The sequence below is a fragment of the Gambusia affinis genome, linkage group LG23 (genome assembly GCF_019740435.1).
Source record: "Gambusia affinis linkage group LG23, SWU_Gaff_1.0, whole genome shotgun sequence".
Classification (NCBI taxonomy): Eukaryota; Metazoa; Chordata; class Actinopteri; order Cyprinodontiformes; family Poeciliidae; genus Gambusia; species Gambusia affinis.
In genome coordinates, this window is record NC_057890.1 from 14,849,495 (window position 1) to 14,870,689 (window position 21,195).

At 37.2% G+C, this 21,195-nt stretch overlaps 1 protein-coding gene across 2 annotated transcripts in view; it reads right to left on the reverse strand.

The window, feature by feature from the left end:
- Positions 1–21,195, reverse strand: part of LOC122826304 (liprin-beta-1-like) — a 107,061-nt gene that overhangs the window by 9,621 nt on the left and 76,245 nt on the right. For both annotated transcript variants that reach the window (XM_044108002.1, XM_044108001.1), the window contains exons 6-10: positions 5,583–5,662; positions 3,194–3,399; positions 1,582–1,662; positions 438–551; positions 224–334 (exon numbers count right to left, since the gene is read on the reverse strand). In XM_044108002.1, the coding sequence (XP_043963937.1) occupies positions 224–334; positions 438–551; positions 1,582–1,662; positions 3,194–3,399; positions 5,583–5,662 (592 nt within the window). The remainder of the gene's footprint in view (positions 1–223; positions 335–437; positions 552–1,581; positions 1,663–3,193; positions 3,400–5,582; positions 5,663–21,195) is intronic.

Here is a 21,195-nt window from a genome sequence, read left to right on the forward strand (position 1 = left end):
GGGCCTCCTTTGTGACCCCCTAAAAAAGTTCAACCAACGCCACATGACAGATCCGAGTCCTCAAGCCGAGCGAGACGGACTTTGTGGCTCTAAAAACAATGACTGAACGGACTGGACAGCCGCCAGGATTCATAGCGCAGGTGCAACTTCAAAAGATATCTGCTCCATTTCACAGCCACTAAAAGTACATTTTCAAAGAGCGGATGGGGGGGGGGCGTCTTACTTCGTTGCCCCTGTGATCTCTCTCCAAAGTGGCCAACTTCAGCTTCAGACTCGACACCTCGGTCATCAGCTCCAGCTTCTGGGTCTCCAACGCCGTCCGGTTTAGCAGCTCCTGAGGATCAGCACGGATGGTCAGTAAAGCAGCGCAGCCTTTTCTAAAACAGTAAAGGCTTTCATTTCCAGTCTTCTACATTTAATGACGGCAGCGGCCTCACCTGCTGAAGCAGCTCCTCTGCAGCATTCAGCTTCTCCCGATGAAGCTCCAGACTTTTATCCAAGTCCCGGATCTTTTCTCCCTGCACCTCCACCTGGTCTGTCAACACACTGACCTGCAGGAATGACAACTTTAAATTAGGACGTTTAAAGTTTTAAAATTATGGAGCTTAACCTGACTTAATCCCAATATTAAGAACCCTAAAACAGATTTGCAATCTAATGAACCGTTTAAGCAGTTCTAGCAAATCCTAGAGCAGCAAACAGAAAAAACTTGTTTATTTGCAGAAACACTGCAAAAACACACAATCTTGTCAAGTATTTTTAGTCTAATTTTTAGTGCAAATATCTTAATACACTTCAAATGAGAAAAACTAACTTACAACTACCTTTTCAGCAAGATATATTGTTCAAAGTAAATCATTCTTCAATATTGATGAAAAAGTTCTATTTCCATTGGCAGATCATTACACTTATAAAATGGGAAAATTGTCTTGTTATAATAAATTCAACTGCCATTGTAACTGGTACTTTTTCATCAGTATTAAGAACTAAAATACTTGGTGAGATTTGGTGTTTTTGCAGTGAAAACAAAGAATAAAACAATTAGAAGTTTATGCGACACTGGGAAATTGGAGAACCACAATAATGTGTTTCCTGTTTAAATGTGCATTATGATTAGGCTAATGAAAACTCTACATTATAGAGATAAATAAAACAAAACAACAGACCTTCTAAGCCTTATGGTATGAATGAAAACTTTACGGACTTGATTTTTTTTTTTACATATTTGCAGAAAGATTAACAAATGACGGAATAAATGAAGGATATAATTATTGTGGTAGTGTATTTTTCTCCAGTACCTTTCATATTGAGCCAGTATACCATTACTCCATGCATAGAAACTAGAAATAATATCTATTATTACCACTATAATAGTTCAATTTTTGTCTCTTTTAAGTATTTCATGCCTACATTTGTACAGACATCTAAAATTTTGCCCCTTTCCCACCAGAAAACGTAAACAATGCCCTTCTTGGCTCAGCTAACTACACAGTAAATTTATACAATCAAACCAAATTGGATACTTATTAGCAATTGTTGTGTTTTGCAGCAATGAATGGACGTTTTTTGTTCTTCACAAACCTGCAGAACAAGACACTCTTTGTCACTCTCCAGCCGTGAAAGACGTTCTTGGTAGACGGCCTCAGAGCCGTGGACGTTGGTCTGAAAGAAACAGAACAGGCCATCATTTCTACCGTTTGTCACAAAGGAAGCCAGAATTCATGTTTCATAGGAATCAACAAAGAATGGGTGAATATCTAGGGCATAATTATTTTAGAAAGAGCATAAATTTGTTAATTTTTTAATCATTGTAGGCCACAACTAAAGGCCTGAAATGCAGCAATCAAAATAGCAGTTTACAAAAAGAAAACAAAAACAGAATCTCAGTAATGGTCTGACACCTGGAGTCATATGAACACAATGGTGAGATTCCTATGCTGAGATGAATGCACTGTCTTTATTTATTCTGCCTTCCTCTCAGCCCACAGCAAATAGGATGACTTGCTAAGATTTTGGCCAATAAAAAACCTCTGAGGATTCTTTGATTGCATGTTTCAGGCCGCTGTGAATCATTCAGTATGGTATCTAAACAAAGAAATAAAAAAATGCCATAAATGTAGGAATTTAGTTAAATATGCAATTAAAGCTGACAGTAAATTAACTTGTGGAAATTCTCCAAATGGTTTGGTACACCAAGGCGAGTCTTTCAATGATGAATCGGAGGTCTCATCTTAATGTTTTCAGGGAAAATGATTAAATGCAAATGATTAAGATTCCTGGGTTTTGACTCAAATCCAAATTCAATAAGAACCAAATTCTTCAGCTGTTTTATACATTTGATTAACAATCAAAGTTCCAACTTGGTTTTCAGGCCAAAATTCAAAGTTATTACAAAGTTCTCCATCGTATTTCCGACCATTTTCAGAGTGGAAACATGAAAGTAGATCAGGATTTAAATATGGAACATTGAAGTAAAGTTTGAAGAAGGAGGAAAGGACAAACAGATGGATAAGAAGCAAAAGGCTGGATGAACCAGTAGGTGGAAACTACTGGCACTGTCCTGGCAAAGTTGGTCCTCAAACCTCTTATTTTATTGATAATCAGAGAAACCTGATGATCAAATGCCTGAACTTCACCCGTTCTGCATGTTTGGTGACACAAATTAGAGTGAGTAATGAAGATAATGGCGATATTAAACCGTGATGCTCACCTCTAGTGGTTTAAAAAAAAAAAAAAACATTACTGCACTGATTGTCAAGTCATGATGTCAAGCATCCTCCTCTTGCAGAAAAATAAATATTTATACATGTTCTGCTTCATAATTCTTTCTTGCTTGACTCCATTTTTAAAGAGACAAATTATTTTAATCCATACATTGCGTTTTGGCCACTGCTGTGTGCCAATGCAAATTTTTTTACACTTTATTTTTGGTTACTTATCTGGGTCTGACAATTTACTTTAAATTAATACATTTCCATATCGAATCAGAACGCTACAGTCTCTGTAAGACATTATTCATCTTTCCTCCTCCGTGTTACATCAGAACCAGTCAGGTCTCTGTGACGACAGCGGCTGAAACCACTCCATCTTTCACTGAGTCAGTGGGAATGAAGTGGCTACAGTGGTTAAAACGCAGACATCAATTAGAGCTTAGGACGCCTCCAGGTCGTAAAAATCCTTCTCCTTCTCTTACTGTCCGTCCGTGCAGCCACTCTGCCAGCCCCTCTGCGGTGGAATCTGGGATCTGACAGCGCAGGTTGTCCCGCTCCTCGTTGTCCATCAGCTCCAGCGCGGCTCTGAGGTCCTCCAGCAGGTGAAGCACGCGGAAGCCGCCCAGGAAGGGAGACGTGGGCGACTGGCAGTCAAACAACCCGTTGGAGTAATCAATGGCCTTGGAGCCTTCAGGAGCAGACAGAAGAGTTTAGAGGCAGGCTAAATTTACTTCTGATGAGTCAGAAAAGAAAAAGTCAAAGCGATGACAGAACTAGAAGTAATTGAAATCGGGGTGAAAACCCTAAATGAGAATCAAATGTGTTCCCAGACGCAGTAAAGCTGCACTCTAACTTTTCAGAAAGATTTATGACAGAACAATTTTAGTGTTAATCTGTGGGAGGAGAGAGCAGATGATAAAGAAATAAAACTTTTTACGCAACTGGGTTTTTACTTCTGTTTCCAAAATGTGCCGATTTTATAAGGTAACAAAGTGGAGAACAGCCTCATGTCCATTAAACCCACGTCACATGATGCAGTTAACAAGCTTTGTTGTGTCCCTGTTAATCTGAATGGTTTCCTTTAAAGAGCTCTCTGACTAAAACTGCATTTAAATGATGGCAAATGCAGAGAAAGGCTTGAACTTTACTAAAACAATATAGCTCTGCATTTCCAATTGAGATAAAAAGAGATTCAACGCTAAGATGACCAGTGGCTTCATTTGAATTTGAAAACATTACTATCTTGGGGTTAAAGCTAATTCAAATGAATCAGTTTAATTTTGTTTTTTTCAGTTCTGACTCTTGCCATCAGTTTTCTTTAAGGTGCGATACATTTTTTGTTTGCTTTTGCAAGTATATTACAGCTTATCTTCACATAAGATATGATCCTGTACTGCTTACACTAACATAGTATCCATTACCTTAAATTTCTTTTCACTTTGTGACATTTCAACCATCAATCAGAATGCAATCCATTTGCATTTTATGATTATTTTATCCTCATTTTAGCCAATAGAGGAAATTCCTAGAAATGTTTCCACTACAGTGCATCAAGTCTTTGGTAAAACAGGAGAAAAAAAGCTTTAAAATCTCAAATGACCGTTTTGTTAATTGCAAGTTGGGGTAGGAAATGGCAAATGAATAGTAATATTTAGGCCAAATTTTGCCCACAGATGTTATTGCGATAAACGATAATATTATTGCTCGAGATTGTTTTCAAGTAATATAAAGGGAATAATGGCAAAATAACAATAATGCAAGAACCCATTATCAAAGATCAATAAACTTTAAATTCTAATGAACATTTAACACTGTAACTGGAAGATACTTTAAATATCCAATATAAATAAAACAACATAAATAAATAAAATCAATAATAACATCTGTATAAACAAAACTATCTTTCAAAAAAATAAAAAATAAAAAAGTGGCAAAGCATCAGATTGAAGATTTTTGTCATCCAGTTTTTGGTGGAAAAGGAGAAAAACGATAAATCATTAAAATGGAAATTATTGAGTTTAAATTGATCATGTGATTAATTGATTTATTGCGACAAGCAATATCACCCTTTTCTTAAATGAGCAACTAAAATTACAGCTTAAGCTTCATAATTATTGTTCATTATATTCTTACTTCAGAATCCATCAACCAGTATAAAGCAAATAATCAATTTTCTCCATTGTTTCTAATTCTGTCTGCTTCATATGCATCAGCCTTATGACTTTACCAGAACACACAATGTTCCCATCATGCACCTCTGTCGGCTCCATGCCATCTGTCATCCGTCTTAAATGTCAGCTGTAATCAAGATCTCCCAGATTAACAACAAGGGAGCCGAATAAACAAATGAATACTAAAATATTCAGACAATCACAGCAGCGAGGAGGTGAAGCTCGATGATGGCTGCGGTTTCTGCGGAAACGGGAGAGACCGGTGGGTGTCATGTGATCAGCCGTCGTGCTCCCATTGTAAAGGTCAGCGCTATAATTACACACATCAGCGGAAAAGTGGGGACTGTAAATCTGCAGGCTGGTCCTCTCATCTGCAGCAGTGGAAGTAAACCGAGCAAGAGCCAAAAGTTGATATTCCAAACCCAGAGCTTGAATAGTCATCAGCTTCCACCAATGCGGAAACTTCCTGTAATCTCTCTCGTGCAGTGATGCGGGGATCCAGAGGCAGTTTCAGACGAATTCAAAACGCCCCCATTTTCACAAACTCATTATTCAAGCAAACGTAGGAGAAGTAGGAGGACAACGAGTTACAGCTAACCAGAGTGGCCTTTGCAGGCTGCAGTTTAACGTCTTCCAGATGGGAGCAGACCCATAGCAAGTTCTGCCCACTTAAATAAAAGCTCGTGTTTAGAGGGGTTACCTGCAATGATCCCATCCATCTGCTCCAGGGCCGCCGCCAACATCTCACTGGCGTCTGACATCATCTTCTGTTCAACGAATCTGAAAGAGGAAGAGGGGAAGATTTAAGCTCAGCTTCAAACCAGCAACCTAACAAATGCAATTTTCAGCTTTAGAAACAGATGTGACCTGATAATAAATGTAAGAATAAAAGGAAAAGTATAGTGAGAGTTCATCTTCTGGAAGCGTCAGCAAGCGGTCGGGCGGGTCTGGTTGCCCTGCAGCGTCAAGTCAAATTTGCTTTACAAAAAGTTAAATTTTGATAAATAACTTTATCCAATTCAAACAACTAAGTAGCAGCTAAGTAGGGCCAAACAACAACAGGTGGACAACAATAAATCAAAATATGAAAATGTTCAGTGACTTCAGTAAATGTTTTATACATTAAAACTTAGATTCATTACACACAGTGGTATATTTCAAGCAATATGTAGGTTTATTTTTGATATATAAAGCTATCAAGTAATGAAAATCCATAGCTCAATTTATCTAAACACTTAAATATTACATTAGCCCAATATAAAAATGATTTTTATGTTGCAGCCATGCACAGTCATAGGGAAGGACTGTCTAGTTAGATAGTCACTGCAATCTTCCTCAAGGGAGTTAAGCTTTTAAAAGCTGACTGATGAAAACGCTGACTGTTTAGAGAGTTATGTGCAGGAATATTTATGAAAAATTAAACAAAAGAAAAAAATGTGTTCAGCAGCTAAAACCGTCACATCCTGCCGTGTTAAGCCACTGCTGCACCAGCAACAAGTAAAGTAAAGAGGATTTTTGTGTTATTCTCTGTGAAACTGAATTTTGAGTTTTCATTAACTATCAGCCATAATCATCCAAATTAACAGAAAAACACTTGAAAAATTGCCCAGAGAGGCATTTACCCAGCTGTTCTTAATTAAAACCCAAAACCACAGCAGCAATTACAGTTTCTACAGATCTCTGCTAAACAACAACCACAAATCTGCAGTCCTGTATATCAGTAATCAGCGCGTGAAAATGAGAGCGCTCCGCTATACCATGTCAGGCCTCAGCAACACTGTGAGAATACAGACTGGAACTCGTTCAGAAGGATGTTTTGAGCCGCTACGCCAGGAAAAACAGGAAAGACGAGCCACTTCCGTCGAGTGGGGGGAGAATAATGAGCAAATTACTCACATGAACTCCTCAAAACTGTAATCTTAACTGCAGCATGAAGCAAATCCATGAGAAAATCTAACAATTTTGCTGAGCTGATTATGAGAAACAAGACCGTTATGTTGATTTGCAATGAGTAGATGTATTCTTTTTCTTAATTTACATTAAATAAAAAGAGAAATTGCATTATCAGGAATTGTACGTCAGCTTGGTACAGGGTCACATTCTTCTCCAAAACTGCTTCAAATTAACCCTGCAGTCCTTTCAGCCTCAGAGACAAAAGCAAAGTGATCTCCACTCCAGGATTTATTACCCAGCAGGCTCCGTTTCCGGTGCCGCCATCAGGAATAAAAGTACTATTCTCCCAGGGGTCTCCAGTCTTGCAGCGTTGGCATGATCGGCATCTCAAACCTCCATAACAAAGCTGGACAGCATCCCCATGACTGCTCAACACGTATCACATGTCTTTCTGTAGCTAAAGTGAGCCACTCATCACTTCCAGCAAAATGTGATTTGCAGAAATGGAGACTGTGTGAAGTACGCACAGCGCCAGGACGCAACAGGAGGGAGGAAGGGGGCTGGAGCAGCGGCTCGGCTTCATTTCCTCCATCTCTGGGGTCACCGGGTCAGAACCCTCAGGGTACCAAATGAGGATTGGGAGTGTAATTAAACCAATAACCTCAATGTATGAACTTTTAGGGCTTCCTTTAAGCACACAGGCAAAGAAAAAAGGCAGGAATCTCTTTCAAAATGCTGTTCAAGGTGATTTAGATCCACAGCAAACGAATTACTGAGCAATAGCAGAAAACAACTTGCTTTTCTATTTAACTTTAACGATGCCCTGAGGAGTTCAGGTTAAGGAGTCCCTCAGACGGACATCTTACTGAAGTATTTCCGTAGTTTAATGGGAATCATTCATTCTCAAGGCAGGAGGTTTATGTATTTAGCTGTTGAGAGAAACCTACAGTCTAATAATAAATGAATACTGAAAATAAAATATCCCGTTGCTCTGATTCGACATGGTGAACAGATTAGTAAAGATGAAATTTAATCAGCTCTAAGGCAAAGTCAGGGTTGTCTTCAGAAAAAGAAAATGGTTTTCTGAGTTTCATGAGAAATCCCCTTTAGCATTGTACAGATAGACTCTTAATAGCCCACATGGAAGTAATTCCAGGATAATATCCTGGAAAACTGAACTCCAATAAGCAGCCATCTCTGTAGCATAAAGTTCCCACGTTCAGCCCCTCAACCACTACTGGGACCCATGTGAGGGTGAAGAAATACCCCACATTGACATCACAGCTCGTGGTGACGGTTCCGGTTCCCATAAAATAACTTAAGAGCTGTTCTAATTTCCAACGTCCGTTGATTAGTGTCTAGGAACCTTTAATCCAATTTCCATGACTTTGTGTTCCCTTAGGGTATAAATAAAGTGTGACACAAAGACTCCTAAACAGAAGGAAGGAACCAATAGCTTGTCTTGGCAAAAAAAAAAAAGTTTTAAATAAGATAATGGTACCATTATAACGATAACCTGACACAGAGAAGAAGCTTGTTTACATTACTTTTGCTAAATCAATTAAGACATGACACGTGATGCAATTTTTACAGAAAATAAGATTTTAGCTGAAAATCTGTCAGACTTTCTGGTGAAGTCTATTTAACTGTTTATTAAAGTTGATTAGACTTCATTTTCCCCCTGGGTTATAAGGATCACATGACAGAAAAGCAGATTTCTTTTGGCGACTCTTCAAAATGGGATAAACAAGAAAACATTCGATTAAATTAAGAGAATACATATCCAAACCTGTCAGCATTTACTGTCAGATCAATAATTTCAAACTGTGAAATACAAGAATGGAAAAGAACCCAAGTTTATCCGGCCACCACCTGAAAGAGCAACTATACAGAAACTGGTGGCCTGTTGGGATCATTAAGTCTCCATAGCAACCACTGGACACCATCTACCGGGTGAAAGCGTGTTTTCCAAATATTGGCAGCCCTAAAACTGATCAATAATTACGAGAACAGTTTTTCAGCAATTACATGTGTACATTTATCTCCCTACAAAACTAAATGCACCCAAATCAAATCGTTAAATTTGTATCAAAATTAAACAAAATATCATTCCTAATTCTTTTCCTTTTGTATTTGCATCAATCACAATAAATTAGTGATTTTCTGACCCGAAACTAAGAGATCCCACCACTCAAGCTATCCAAACAGGGGTCTGGATGGGGGGACTGTGATTGATGACGGAGTCCAGACGCCCGCAGTGAGTGGAGACTGAGCGATACACACCACTCACATTCCTGAGCAGGTTAGCCTCCATTAACGCCTGGTACCAAAATCCCTGCTGACATTTTTGACCTTCCACATTTCAAAACATTTCCAATGATCCAACAACTAAAAACCCCCAACAAAAAACGCTGGAAATGTGTGAATTTATTATCAACACAGATGCTTCAGCTCATCAGCTTTCAGATCAGAACTACTCCTTCAGCAGGTACTTTTTCTGTAACCAGAGCCTGAAACATCCTTATTTATCAGTGACATCAGGCCTCTATTGTTGTTGAGCTTGTTTTGACTGTAACACACACACACACACACACACACACACACACACCATCCTGCTTCTGTTAAATCCACCTCAAAGGAACCCAAAGTGTATTCTGCCCTGATGAGAACAGCGTAAACATCTGAGAGTAACTGAATGAAGGAACAAACTTGTTGAAACCAGACAGTCACAGAGATCCAGGACCAGATTAACTAGAATCAGATAAAATCAGGTTTTAAAAACATGGAGGGAACATCCAACCACAGACTTTTTATGTGAATTAGGAAGGTTCCACACTTTTGAATCACTTTAAAAATGTTCTTAAAGAATGTGGCTAAAACAAATTAAACATGAATGAAAATACAAAAAATCTTGATCTGCAGCCAAAAACAACCAAACATTATTTATCTTATCACTTTCCTCCCACGTTAAACTAGAGTCTCTCCGTCTCTCTTGCAGAGTTTAGGTTTTAATATCAAGCAGCTGGACTGAGAGGAGTAGAAATCCTAAAAAATAAATACGAGGATAGGATTACTTGCCCACATGCTGAAAAGTTCATCTCCCAGTCTCACAAGCCTCCTTCCATCTGCAGCCTACTTCCAGCTGTGCTGCAGATGTGCAACTCTTAATCAAACTGGCTCATTGAAGGGGAAGCAGTATAATTTCTAGGAAAAATAATGGATCTAGATCCAATGGCATTGCATTATTCATTAACATAAGAATGAATAAGGACTCTATGACAATGTGTGTGTTTCCAGTTTCCTATAGAGATGGTGAAACCATGCTGTGTGTCGTTTCCTCCTGGCTTTCTGCCAACCAGTTTGTTCCAGACAATGCTTACACTCCTCCATCAAAGATGTTTAAAACAGATGCAGCGACTGAATCCACACACAATCTATAGACATAACCTAAAGCTTTGAGCCAGCATGTTTAAGTTTAACCTACATTTAAATCAGAAAATGAGATCATAGAATCATGTCAGTCATAGTCTGGTTCAGGCCGATGCAAACACACTCTAAATGGAAGCAGCATTTACACAACTGACTTTACGTTTAGGCTCCACCAGAACATTGGTTGGTAAAGACTCCTGCTCTCCTTATTTGGTGTACATGCAGCTTTCCTTGCTTTATAGGTAAAGATAATTGGGATAATGAGTAATCAATCAATCAATCGATCAAATTTTATTTGTATAGCACATTTCAGCAGCAAGGCATTTCAAAGTGCTTTACACCAAATCAAACACAAAACACAATGCAACATAGAATCAACATCAAAAACACAACATAGTCAGATTCCGTCAATACATTTGCAATTGATTACGTTTTGAATACAACTCTAAACAAGTGGGTTTTTAGTTGAGATTTAAAGGAAGTCAGTGTTTCAGCTGTTTTACAGTTTTCTGGAAGTTTGTTCCAGATTTTTGGTGCATAGATGCTGAATGCTGCTTTTCCTCGTTTGTTTCTGGTTCTGGGGATGCAGAGCAGAACCAGAACCAGAAGACCTGAGAGGTTCTGGAAGGTTGATACAACAGCAGCAGATCTTTAATGTATTGTGGTGCTAAACCATTCAGTGATTTATAAACTAACAACAGTATTTTAAAGTCTATTCTTTGAGCGACAGGGAGCCAGTGGAGGGACTTTAAAACTGGTGTTATGTGCTCTATCTTCCTGGTTTTAGTGAGAACATGAGCATAACCTCTATTTCAAGGTACGTAATACAACATCAGTGTTTCCCCCAATGTATTATAAGCCTGGCGGGCCACCAGGCTTTATTAAGCCCCCACCAGGCTAAACATTGCTTATTTATTTAAGTCTTTTCCAAATGTTTGCATTTTTTTAAGACTTTATTGTTGATGTTCAGGTGTTAATATTCCAATCTTTCAAAAACATGATTATAAGCGATATTTTCAAATTTCCTGTCAACTTTAAACATTTTTTAAACTCAAAAACACGACGAGCCGCTGGATGAATGACTGCCTTAGCACCCAACCACCAGGCTTAGCAAATTTTCTGGGGGAAACCTTGAACATCATTAGTATTAAGATAATGAAATGCTGATGATGTGCTAATAAAAAGGATTGTAATATGGTCAAGGACAGATTTGTTTTTTTTGCATATCCTCAGAAATGTCTCCATTTTCCTTTGGATTTATACACAAGTACAAATCACCTGACTGCTGATTAGCATTCAGTTTGAAATACAGTTTTTCAGTTTGGCTAAACCATCCGAGGCTTTCTGTCTGAAATTGGCAGAAACAACTTGCATTTTTTGGGCCTAAATGTTTTGCTATAAATGTTTTTTACAGGGTTCTTCCAGACAATATTCCTAGGGAATCTGCCGAAGTAGGGATTTTTACTTCATTTCCCTGAAGAAGTCTTGACAAGAGTGGAAAGAAAAAAAAAATAAAAATCAGGAACAGAAATGTTCCTAAAGAACATAAAAATTGGAATAAATGAAGGCTTTTTGTGTTGATTTCATCCAGGGATGGCATTTTTTGCTTCTAATTTCCACACATTCCAAATGAAGAGTTCATCCAACCAGTTGTTTTGGTTTAAAAGTAATAGATTGAAGATTTCTGGAAAAATTAACTAAATCTGGAGTGCACAATAAAATCCAGATTATACATTACCAGATTAGACGGGGGGGATTATGGTAATGTTTGGACTACATAGATATGGTGTAAATTTTGCTGAAATAGTATGAGATTTGTCATTCCTCCTGTCTAGAGGTGGTCCTAGTCTGGTTGGTGTCCTGGGCAAACACCCCAAGACGCCAACGATTATTTAATCTTTGGAGAATTTTTAAAGATACATATATAGACGTAATGACGCAGACATGAAATTAACTTTTGGATGTTGGCTCCACTTTAAAGCCAAGCTACCATCAAACACTCCTGTTTTGTTTACCCTCCCCCATGAGAGATGTTCTGGACTTTTAGTCTGAGCTGCTGTGAGGTCAGACTGTTTGACAGAAACGTCAGCCAGACTTTAAACTGCTGCTTTATTTCTCTGCAGTGGCGGTGGCCACACCGACGCGCCACACAAACAAGCCTTTGTCTTTCCCAGACTCACATGGTAGCACGGTAACACTGATTCCAAGTTATTGCAGATTTTCCACGTGGCCCCAACTACAGAGACACAAATCACATTGGAAGAGTGAAAAAAAAAAAAAAATAAAGAGCTGGAGGAAATGAGTAAGACTTTCCAGCTAGCCAAGAAAAACTGCAGACCTTTCCTTTTGTTATCAAGAAGAAGCCAACAGATATGGTGGCTTATGGCTTAATCTCAAAGTTGCTGCTTTAAAGATAAAATGATGCTGAAATCAACTATTTATGCAAAAATAGACCAGAACTGAAAGAGAGGCATCCCAAAGTTCAGGAAGACCTTGACAGACTGGTGACAGGAAGCACTTCCTGGTACATTGTGGAGAAATGTCTTCCTTCTCAGAAACGTCCGTTTTCCTGTAATCCTGAAGTTAACAGCTAAACAGACAATATACATTACATTTGTCACACCAGTTCAGACACTAAAGCGTCAACTGAGCTCCATTTAGAGAGGACTTTACACAGCTCTTATGGAACGAAAATATTCCTGTTACCATGATGATTTGAAGCAAATGTTTTAGATTAAGCTAATATCTTAATTTAATTGTAAAAGCATGTAAACATCCCTATAAATCTGAAAGTGACAGCTTGCTTCTTCCAAAAATGCAAGGAATGCAGAAAGGATAAAAGGTTCCAGAGACAGAAAGGCCCAGGCAATTTCTGGACACGTGACTTCAACACAGATAAGGACAGGAAGCTACAAATCCATCAGCATTCTGATAACAAAAACCTAATTTTGTCTTTCTATTAGAGTCAAATAAATGACTCTTTTGTTTAGTCATTATGCAACCTTCAGCCACCCAACTGAAAAGGTTAGAAAATATCAGCCTAACGTTTTGGAGGACTCAGCCATTAGCTGGGTATGTAAGCTCAGAGTACAAATATGGATGCAAAGATTGGGGGGAAACAAAATCCTTTGTTATGATTTGAGTTCTGGGGAAGCCAAGAGAGCAGAGGTACACATGGCGCTGCCAGGAGGTCCTGCTGATCCTCACTGCGAGGTTTTTATTTAACTCATGTTTACAAAACACAGGTTTGAGCTCACAAACTCTACATTGTTTTAAGATAAGATACAGTGATTCTATGTAAATGTTGTCAACTCCAAAAATACAAGTGCAACAAATGATTGCAACACCTATGATTGATAGACTATTTGTACTTTATCCATACAATAATCAAATGTTAAAACGCTCAGGACACTCTGGGATTCAACAAGAACCTTTTGTCACTTTTTAAGTTTTAATAACCAATATTTGTGCCAAAGTTAATACTAAAGGTTAACAATTTGAGTCAATGTTAAAAACGTTACCATCCATCCATCCATCTTCTTCCACTTATCCGGAGTCGGGTCGCGGGGGTAGCAGCGACCCGACTCACAGTTTAAAACTCACATGCACATTGTGTTGGTCCAAACTGGTGTCCAGTTAAATGAAAATATTAGAACGTATTTTAAATTAGGCATCACATAAGGTCTTACCTAAATATTTTTAATCGGCTTTATTCTTCATGAAATTGCAAATTACCAGGTAGTAAACAGCAGATAAAGTAGTAGTCTAAACATGTCCCTCTGCTGTATTTCCTCACATGATTGCAAAGATACAACATCTATTATCACAGCTTATGAATAATCAAGACTTCATATTCTATATTTTGTTTTTCTTTATCAAACAGAGTCTGCTATTATGCAAAAATAGCACAAAATCAAAATGTAAATGTAAAAGTTCTGATTTGGGCAAAAACTGATGAATTTTCTAACACATTCAACGGACAGATGTGTTAATATTCAGAGGGTGGAAAGTGTGAGTTTTTCAGGAGGGAAGCCCGTAATGTATCATTTAATATTTCAACTGTTTCAATTGTGATTAAAACATATTTTTCTGTTTACCTTCATATTTTAAATGGCTAATGTGTGAAAAATTAAACAGCATCCAAGCAATTTTGTAGCTACAAAACAATCCCTTTTAGTCAATGTCCCCTCATGGATGAAGCTGTTCCTGAACTGCAGAGCTCCTTTAGTGACACACTGCTGCATCCCAGGTGCACAAAGGAGTGTTACTGCATATCCTTCTATGCAAATATTAAATATTAAGTTTTCTTTAAATCTATTCTTGGTCTTTAAGGCCTCAAGTTGACTTCAGTAGATTGTTTTGTTTATTTTAGATAACTACATTGCTTCTTTAAAACTATGTACATAGATCTGACAACATGTCAAGCGACTGATCTTTGTGTTTTCCATTTATCAGCCTGGAATAAAAAGGAAAGTTCAATCAGTAGATTAATAAGCAATGAGTTAACCAGCAACGGTTAACTCAATGAGATCTTTACCCTCATATGTTTAAGCTGAATAATATAATTAATCAAAATTGTCATCAAAATATAAATATGTCCAAAATCACAATTACAAACAACTAGTTAGATGTAATTATTTATTAGATTTTACTCATATTGTGTGGCCCTACTTTACAGACAGGTTCCATTTAATTTATTTCCTGACCACTATTTATATAAATCAGATCATTTATTGAACTGAAACATTAAACAGTATATATATATATATATTGAAAAGTTATTAAAAAAATTATGCTGCACTTGTAGTTATTTTGTCATATTAAATTGGTATAAAGCTCCTTTGTTTACTACTGGAACAAGACATTAATGAGCAAATATTATCTGGAAAGGTTTAAATCTGCATCATCTGACCTTAATAAATAGCCCATCTCCTCCTAATGAGTTAAGTAAGGGCTAAGAATAAAACACTATTCTTCTGTCCTTTCCCCCCAGATTTCATAAAAAATGCTTTTTAATAAATTATATTAAAGTTCATACTTTAATACGCCGCTATAAACACTAAATATTCCAAAATGTCTAAACGAAATTGATAGAATTTAAACTCAATATTTCACAGTTATTTAAAGGGCATGTGAAAACAATAAGTGTAAAAGCAAAAAATATTCATAGCCTATAGATAGAAGATTTAATATTTTCAGGAATTCACAATGATTCAAGTGACCAAACGTTGTACTAAGATGTCTTAAAAAGACCCCAAAACTTTTTATATATACTTTACATAAATTAAACAATTAATTTGCAGAGTTAGGGGGTGACGGTTTATAAATTACACAAAGAAACTGCAGCTGGAGTCGTTAATTAAATTAAGCCAGCACTCCAGCGACGCCAGAACCAGCAGCCCGTTAATCTTGAATTATGCCAGAAAACTGAACAAAACTTCAATGAAACTTTGCTTAACTTACCGCTTTCGGTGTAGAAATAGTTTCCGGCAGTATCCTTTAACCTCAAGAAGACTAAAATCCCGAAAAGAGTCTTTATTGACCTTTTACTAGAGCGGCATGCTACGCCTTCACCTTCCCATTGAATTATCCCAAAGTTTAGGTTCAAGAAAGGAAAAACGAAGTCAAGCTAACGATTCCAAAGTGATATCGGAAGTTGTGCCTTCAAAATAAAGGTTTTTGACAGCATTTCCGCTAGCATCTTATGCCTCTTGTTTCTACTCTGAACACTTTATTTTTTTCATTCTAAAGTGTGAACAAATAGCCTTTAGTAGTATGAAGTATACTTTTCTCACTGATTTCAACTTCAAAATCCTGTAAAATGTAATAAAATATTCAGAAATAACACAATTAATTTCTGAGACTTTGTGTTTCATTACGGCAAAACAAATGTATTTTTTCCGCACCATTCAAGATAATTCAAGTTTAAAAAAAATAAATTAAATAAATAAAATAAGTCAGATAAATTTATCAAACCACAAAGTATTTTAATATAATAACTGTCAATGTAATACGTTTAACATAAATAAATAAATAAATAAATAAATAAATAAATAAATAAATAAATAAATGAGCCCCTGTTTGATTAGATTCAATTGTCACTCATGTTTTCCTTGGCTAAAGGATTTCTGATAGATTTAGAAATTTTGTATGTAACATACAATGAAAAATCGACAAATCTTATGCTTCAGAACCCGACCTTAGTCTGATTTTTGTTTTAATAACTCAAATAAGCGCATGAAAACCTGCTGATTGTTAATCTTTATGAACAGAATGGTTCTCCTGATTAAAGCTGATCAATTGACAACTGGACACTTTCAATCCAATACTTTTGTCACAACTGCATTCAAGGATCATTTAATCTTTTCTGCTGCCATCTAGTGGTCTAAGTGAAAATAGCAACTCTCTTAAACCTGTCCTGTTATCCAGCAACTAACCAAACCAGCACTGGTTGGACAAAACAGCCTCTTAGCTTTCATGTCTTTTTACTTTTCTACTTTTTTTTTAAACTTGCTTGTGCTCCTATGTTATTTTTTTTAATCTTGTGACAGATAGTAAACATTTCTTCTCTCTCAGGTCACTTTTCTTCTGGTTTTGTGATTTTTGTGTCCATTTTGGTCTTTAGGCGATTGTAAATCGGAGTGAACTAAGGTCAGATGTGGGTTTCCTCAAGGCTCCATTCAAGACAACTTTTATTTAAACTCTAAATATTTTATGCAAATATTACTGCATCTATTTCCAAAAACATGCTGACGATACACATCTCTGTATTGCAGTATCACCACATAAATATAGACACCAAAACAGTAGGATCAATAAATATACCATCCATCCAACCATTTTCTTACACCCTTCTTCCCTAATGGGGTCAGGAGGGTTGCTGGTGTCGATCTCCAGTTGCGTTCCGGGCGAGAGGCGGGGTTCACCCTGGACAGGTCGCCAGTCTGTCGCAGGGCATCACAGAAAACAGACAGGATAAACAACCATTCACACACACACTCACACCTAGGGAGAATTTAGAGAGACCAATTAACCTGACAGTCATGCTTTTGGACTGTGGGAGGAAGCCGGAGAACCCGGAGAGAACCCACCATGCACAGGGAGAACATGCAAACTCCATGCAGAAAGACCCCGGGCTGGGAATCGAACCCAGGACCTTCTTGCTGCAAGGCAACAGCTCTACCAACTGCACCACTGTGCAGCCCCTCAATAAATATACATATATGCAAAATTCTTAGCTAACTGAGTAAAGAAAATAAATGAATAAATTGATAAATATACACAAATAAACATGCATTGCCAACTTTCATGTCATGTTGTCTATATCAAAACATTGTCCTGAGCCGTATGCAACAAAATTTCGTTATGTATATACCCCTGTCCATACAAAATGATAATAAAGTCTGTCTAAGTCTAAGTCTAGTGTATACTGCTGTTGTACACTACATTTTTATTTTTAGCTGTGTTTTTTTTTCCCTTTTTGTATTATTTAAACTGACTAAATATAGAACATGAGGTACTAGAAGCTGACTGAACAAGGATTCATACATTAAAAATAAATATCATATATAGCTAGTTGCTTCAGATTAGAAATCAGATGCCACCTGAGCATCTATAGCAGGGGTCACAAACTAATTTTTGTTTTGTGCCAAATCAACATCATAAATGCTCTTTAAGGGTCCAGCTGTGCCAGAATGTATTGATAAAACCAGTTCACATAAAATGTCAATGAATTCTTAAAATTAAATAGTATTACTGAACCTCTTTTCAGTCCCTCTAGGATTTTGTGATACTTTTTTGTGATTTTTTTGCAATAAAACTAAAACCTTTTGTGGTACTAATTTGGAAATGTGATATTTGAGCTGATTTATTACGGTAAATACAAATTTTTATTACTCGCTGTATAGATCATGGTTTAAAATCTGACATTAATTAAAGTTGAGGCAGTTGTTTAGTACAAGAAAGAACATTTTTGACAATTTTTGAAAAAAAAAAACAAAAAAAAAAACAACAAAATAATCTCCCAATCATTAACGCAAAAAGTTAATTCATTTCTCAAAAAACTGGAGGAACTGACTAGCATAATTTGTCAGTAAGAAACAGATACAAACTGCATTGATTTGATTGATAACATAATATTTAAGCTCACTTAGTGTTTAGTCTGGAATCTAGAGGGCCACATAAAAATCTATGGTGGGCTGGATTTGGCCCAGAGGCCTCGAGTTTGACACTAGCGATCAATAGGATCATTGATTTAAACATGTGGGTGAAGGGATTGTAGCAACAAACTGAGCTTCAGTCATGGATGAAAAACCTTCCACTGGCAAAAAAAAGAAAAAGGTCACATTCATTTTCAGTGCATCTTACAACGTAATCTCTTGAAGTCTCGTGATAAATCCACCAGCAGGGGGCGTTAGAGGTATGTCAAGCGGAGAACAAGTAGCCTGTTCCCAATATAAAGGAGTTATAAAACACTACATGTGTATTATAGACATGATGTAACAGACAAGAGCAAAAAAATAAATAAGATATGTCTGGATGTAATTCTGTTTTCTTGACAGAAGTCTGGAGAAAACACCCAACATGACGGCGTTTTATTTAATGGCAGTAAACAGCACTCTGCTGCTGGAGGAGAAACAAGGCGATAATGGTACAGCAGCCTGCAGTGCAGCATAATGACTCTGCTAAGATTAAACCTGCTCTCTCACGGGTGGTCTTAAAGAAGACCTGCAAGCCCTCAGATTCCTGCAAGTGTTTGCAACCAAATTTTAAATATTCTTCTGTGTTGTCACCCTTTTGACAACATGTTGGAAAAACATTACAGGCTTCGATTATTGTGTTTTTAGAACAACAAAATAAGATTAGCTAGGAAGTTACATCATCTTTGACTGAATACACTTTACTGTTATGCTCAAAATGCTATTTTGATTTATATAAATACACAAAAACTAAAGGAAAGACAATTTTATATAAACTGTGATAAGAATGGGAATAAATTAGGACATTCCCACAGTTATTCCACCTTAAAAGCCATGAAATTGGACATAGGCGAATCATTTGAGGTGTGCATGAGCGAAGCACCATGACTCGGCGTTTTGAAGGACATTTTTCTCTCTGTATACCTCAGACATTTACTTTGGTGTGCTCCAGACTGCTAAAGTCAGAGTGAGCACCACAGTGAGATTCAAAGAGCCATCTGAGGCCTGCAGAAGGCAGATTATACTCTGGTAAGATACAGCAAAAAAAAAAAAAAACTGTCCAGAAACTGGCCGTCAAGTGGAAAACATTCAAAACATCCTTAAGAGTTGGTTTAGTATGAATTCTGCAAAAGAAAAACTGGATTAAATATTCGCAAAGGAAAATCAGGATTCTTAAAGACATTTTCTGATGCCTTCCTTTAAGACGTCTCACAGCCCCTCAGGCAACCAAAGTATTGATTGCACCTGGATTATTGCAAAGCTCCTTAACAGAGTTAATGTTTCTAGAAATGGCAGATTCAGCAGTGGCGATTTAGACACTGAAAACAGAAAAGGAATCCTTAAGAAAAGGAATTTAATTGCACTTATCCAACAAAAATTAATCAAGAGTGTTTGTCTAATTATTCAACCCTAATTACTTTCAACGATGTTGTTTGAGGATATTGTCTTAAATCAACTTGCAGTTTGTTTGCGTTTGATAATTGACTAAAACCTTTTTATTGTTGTCGAAGTAGACACAGTACAGATGATTAATATTCATTAATTAACAGCTTTTATCCTTTTTATTTGAGCGCTACTTGAAATCTTATCCAGGAACCTTCTGTTTGGAGTTTAAATCATCTTTTTGTTTCCTGTTGGGAGATTTTTCTCCAGGTAATCCCGCTCGTTCCCACAGTCTAAACATAAATAACATAGATAAATTGGTAGTAGGTGTAACTGTAGCAGTGTTTGCTTGCAGTAAGAAGGTCTTGGGTTCTAATCCAGGCTTTGGATCTTTCTGCAGAGAGTTTGGATGTTTTCCACATGTATTCAAATGTTTTCTGTTACTCAGGCTTCCTGTCAGTCCAAAAAAGTGATGGTTAGGGTAATTGTTCTCTTTAAATTGCCGTTTAGACATGAATGTGTGTTTGTCTTGGGTCTGCATTAAATATAACAACATTTTGACATTTTTCACCCTACTTTACTAGGAATACAGATTGATTATGTGGAAAAAAGTGAGACTTCCAGACCCACATGACGGCTCCCCCATATGAGTCATGCTTATGATCCTGTTGTTTGGAGAAATGGAATTGCTGACACCCTGAAGCAGCAGCCTGAGAGGTTTTTCTCTCTAAATCTCACAATCTGTTAGGTCAGACTTGGTTCACATAAGAGAGCTTTTAAATCCTTGGGTTGGGTGTTTGGTTGTTAAGTCTCTAGATTTCTCCACTCTGAAGCTTTTCTCCTTGCTCACTCCTTCAACACTGCTGGATAAATCTCCATGTAAAACTGCATTTTATAAATCCATGCTGCAGATTTCCCTTTTCTCTCTGTGTTTGTGGAATGCAAAACGTGTATTTTTGATAATTCCACGAAATGTGCTAAAAGATTCAGGTGGGAATGAGTTGAGCAAACTGAGCAGATTAAAACCGATCAGAAGTTTTATATATTTGATTTGTGCGCCGGATGTTTGCCCAAGCTTAAGGATGTCTGCTCTGCACCGTCACAGTGCAAACGTTTGGCTTTTCAGTCCAGACTCCCTCAGACTCAAGCAGAAAGGAGGAGCTTGGATATTAAAGTCATCCTCTGTTCTCTGATGTTTAATAGCTTCTCATGTCCCTTTTAAAGTAAAATATTTACCAAAGTGTGCATTTTGTCAGTCAGATACCCTTTAATTCTTTTTAACTGCTTTAAATGTGAAACCCTGCTCTTGCTGACGTGTTTACTGTCTCAGTGCGAAGTTGCTATAAAGGGAAAAAGCCCAAGGGAACTTCAGCAGACTTTGACATGCTGCCACAGATCTGACACAGTAAA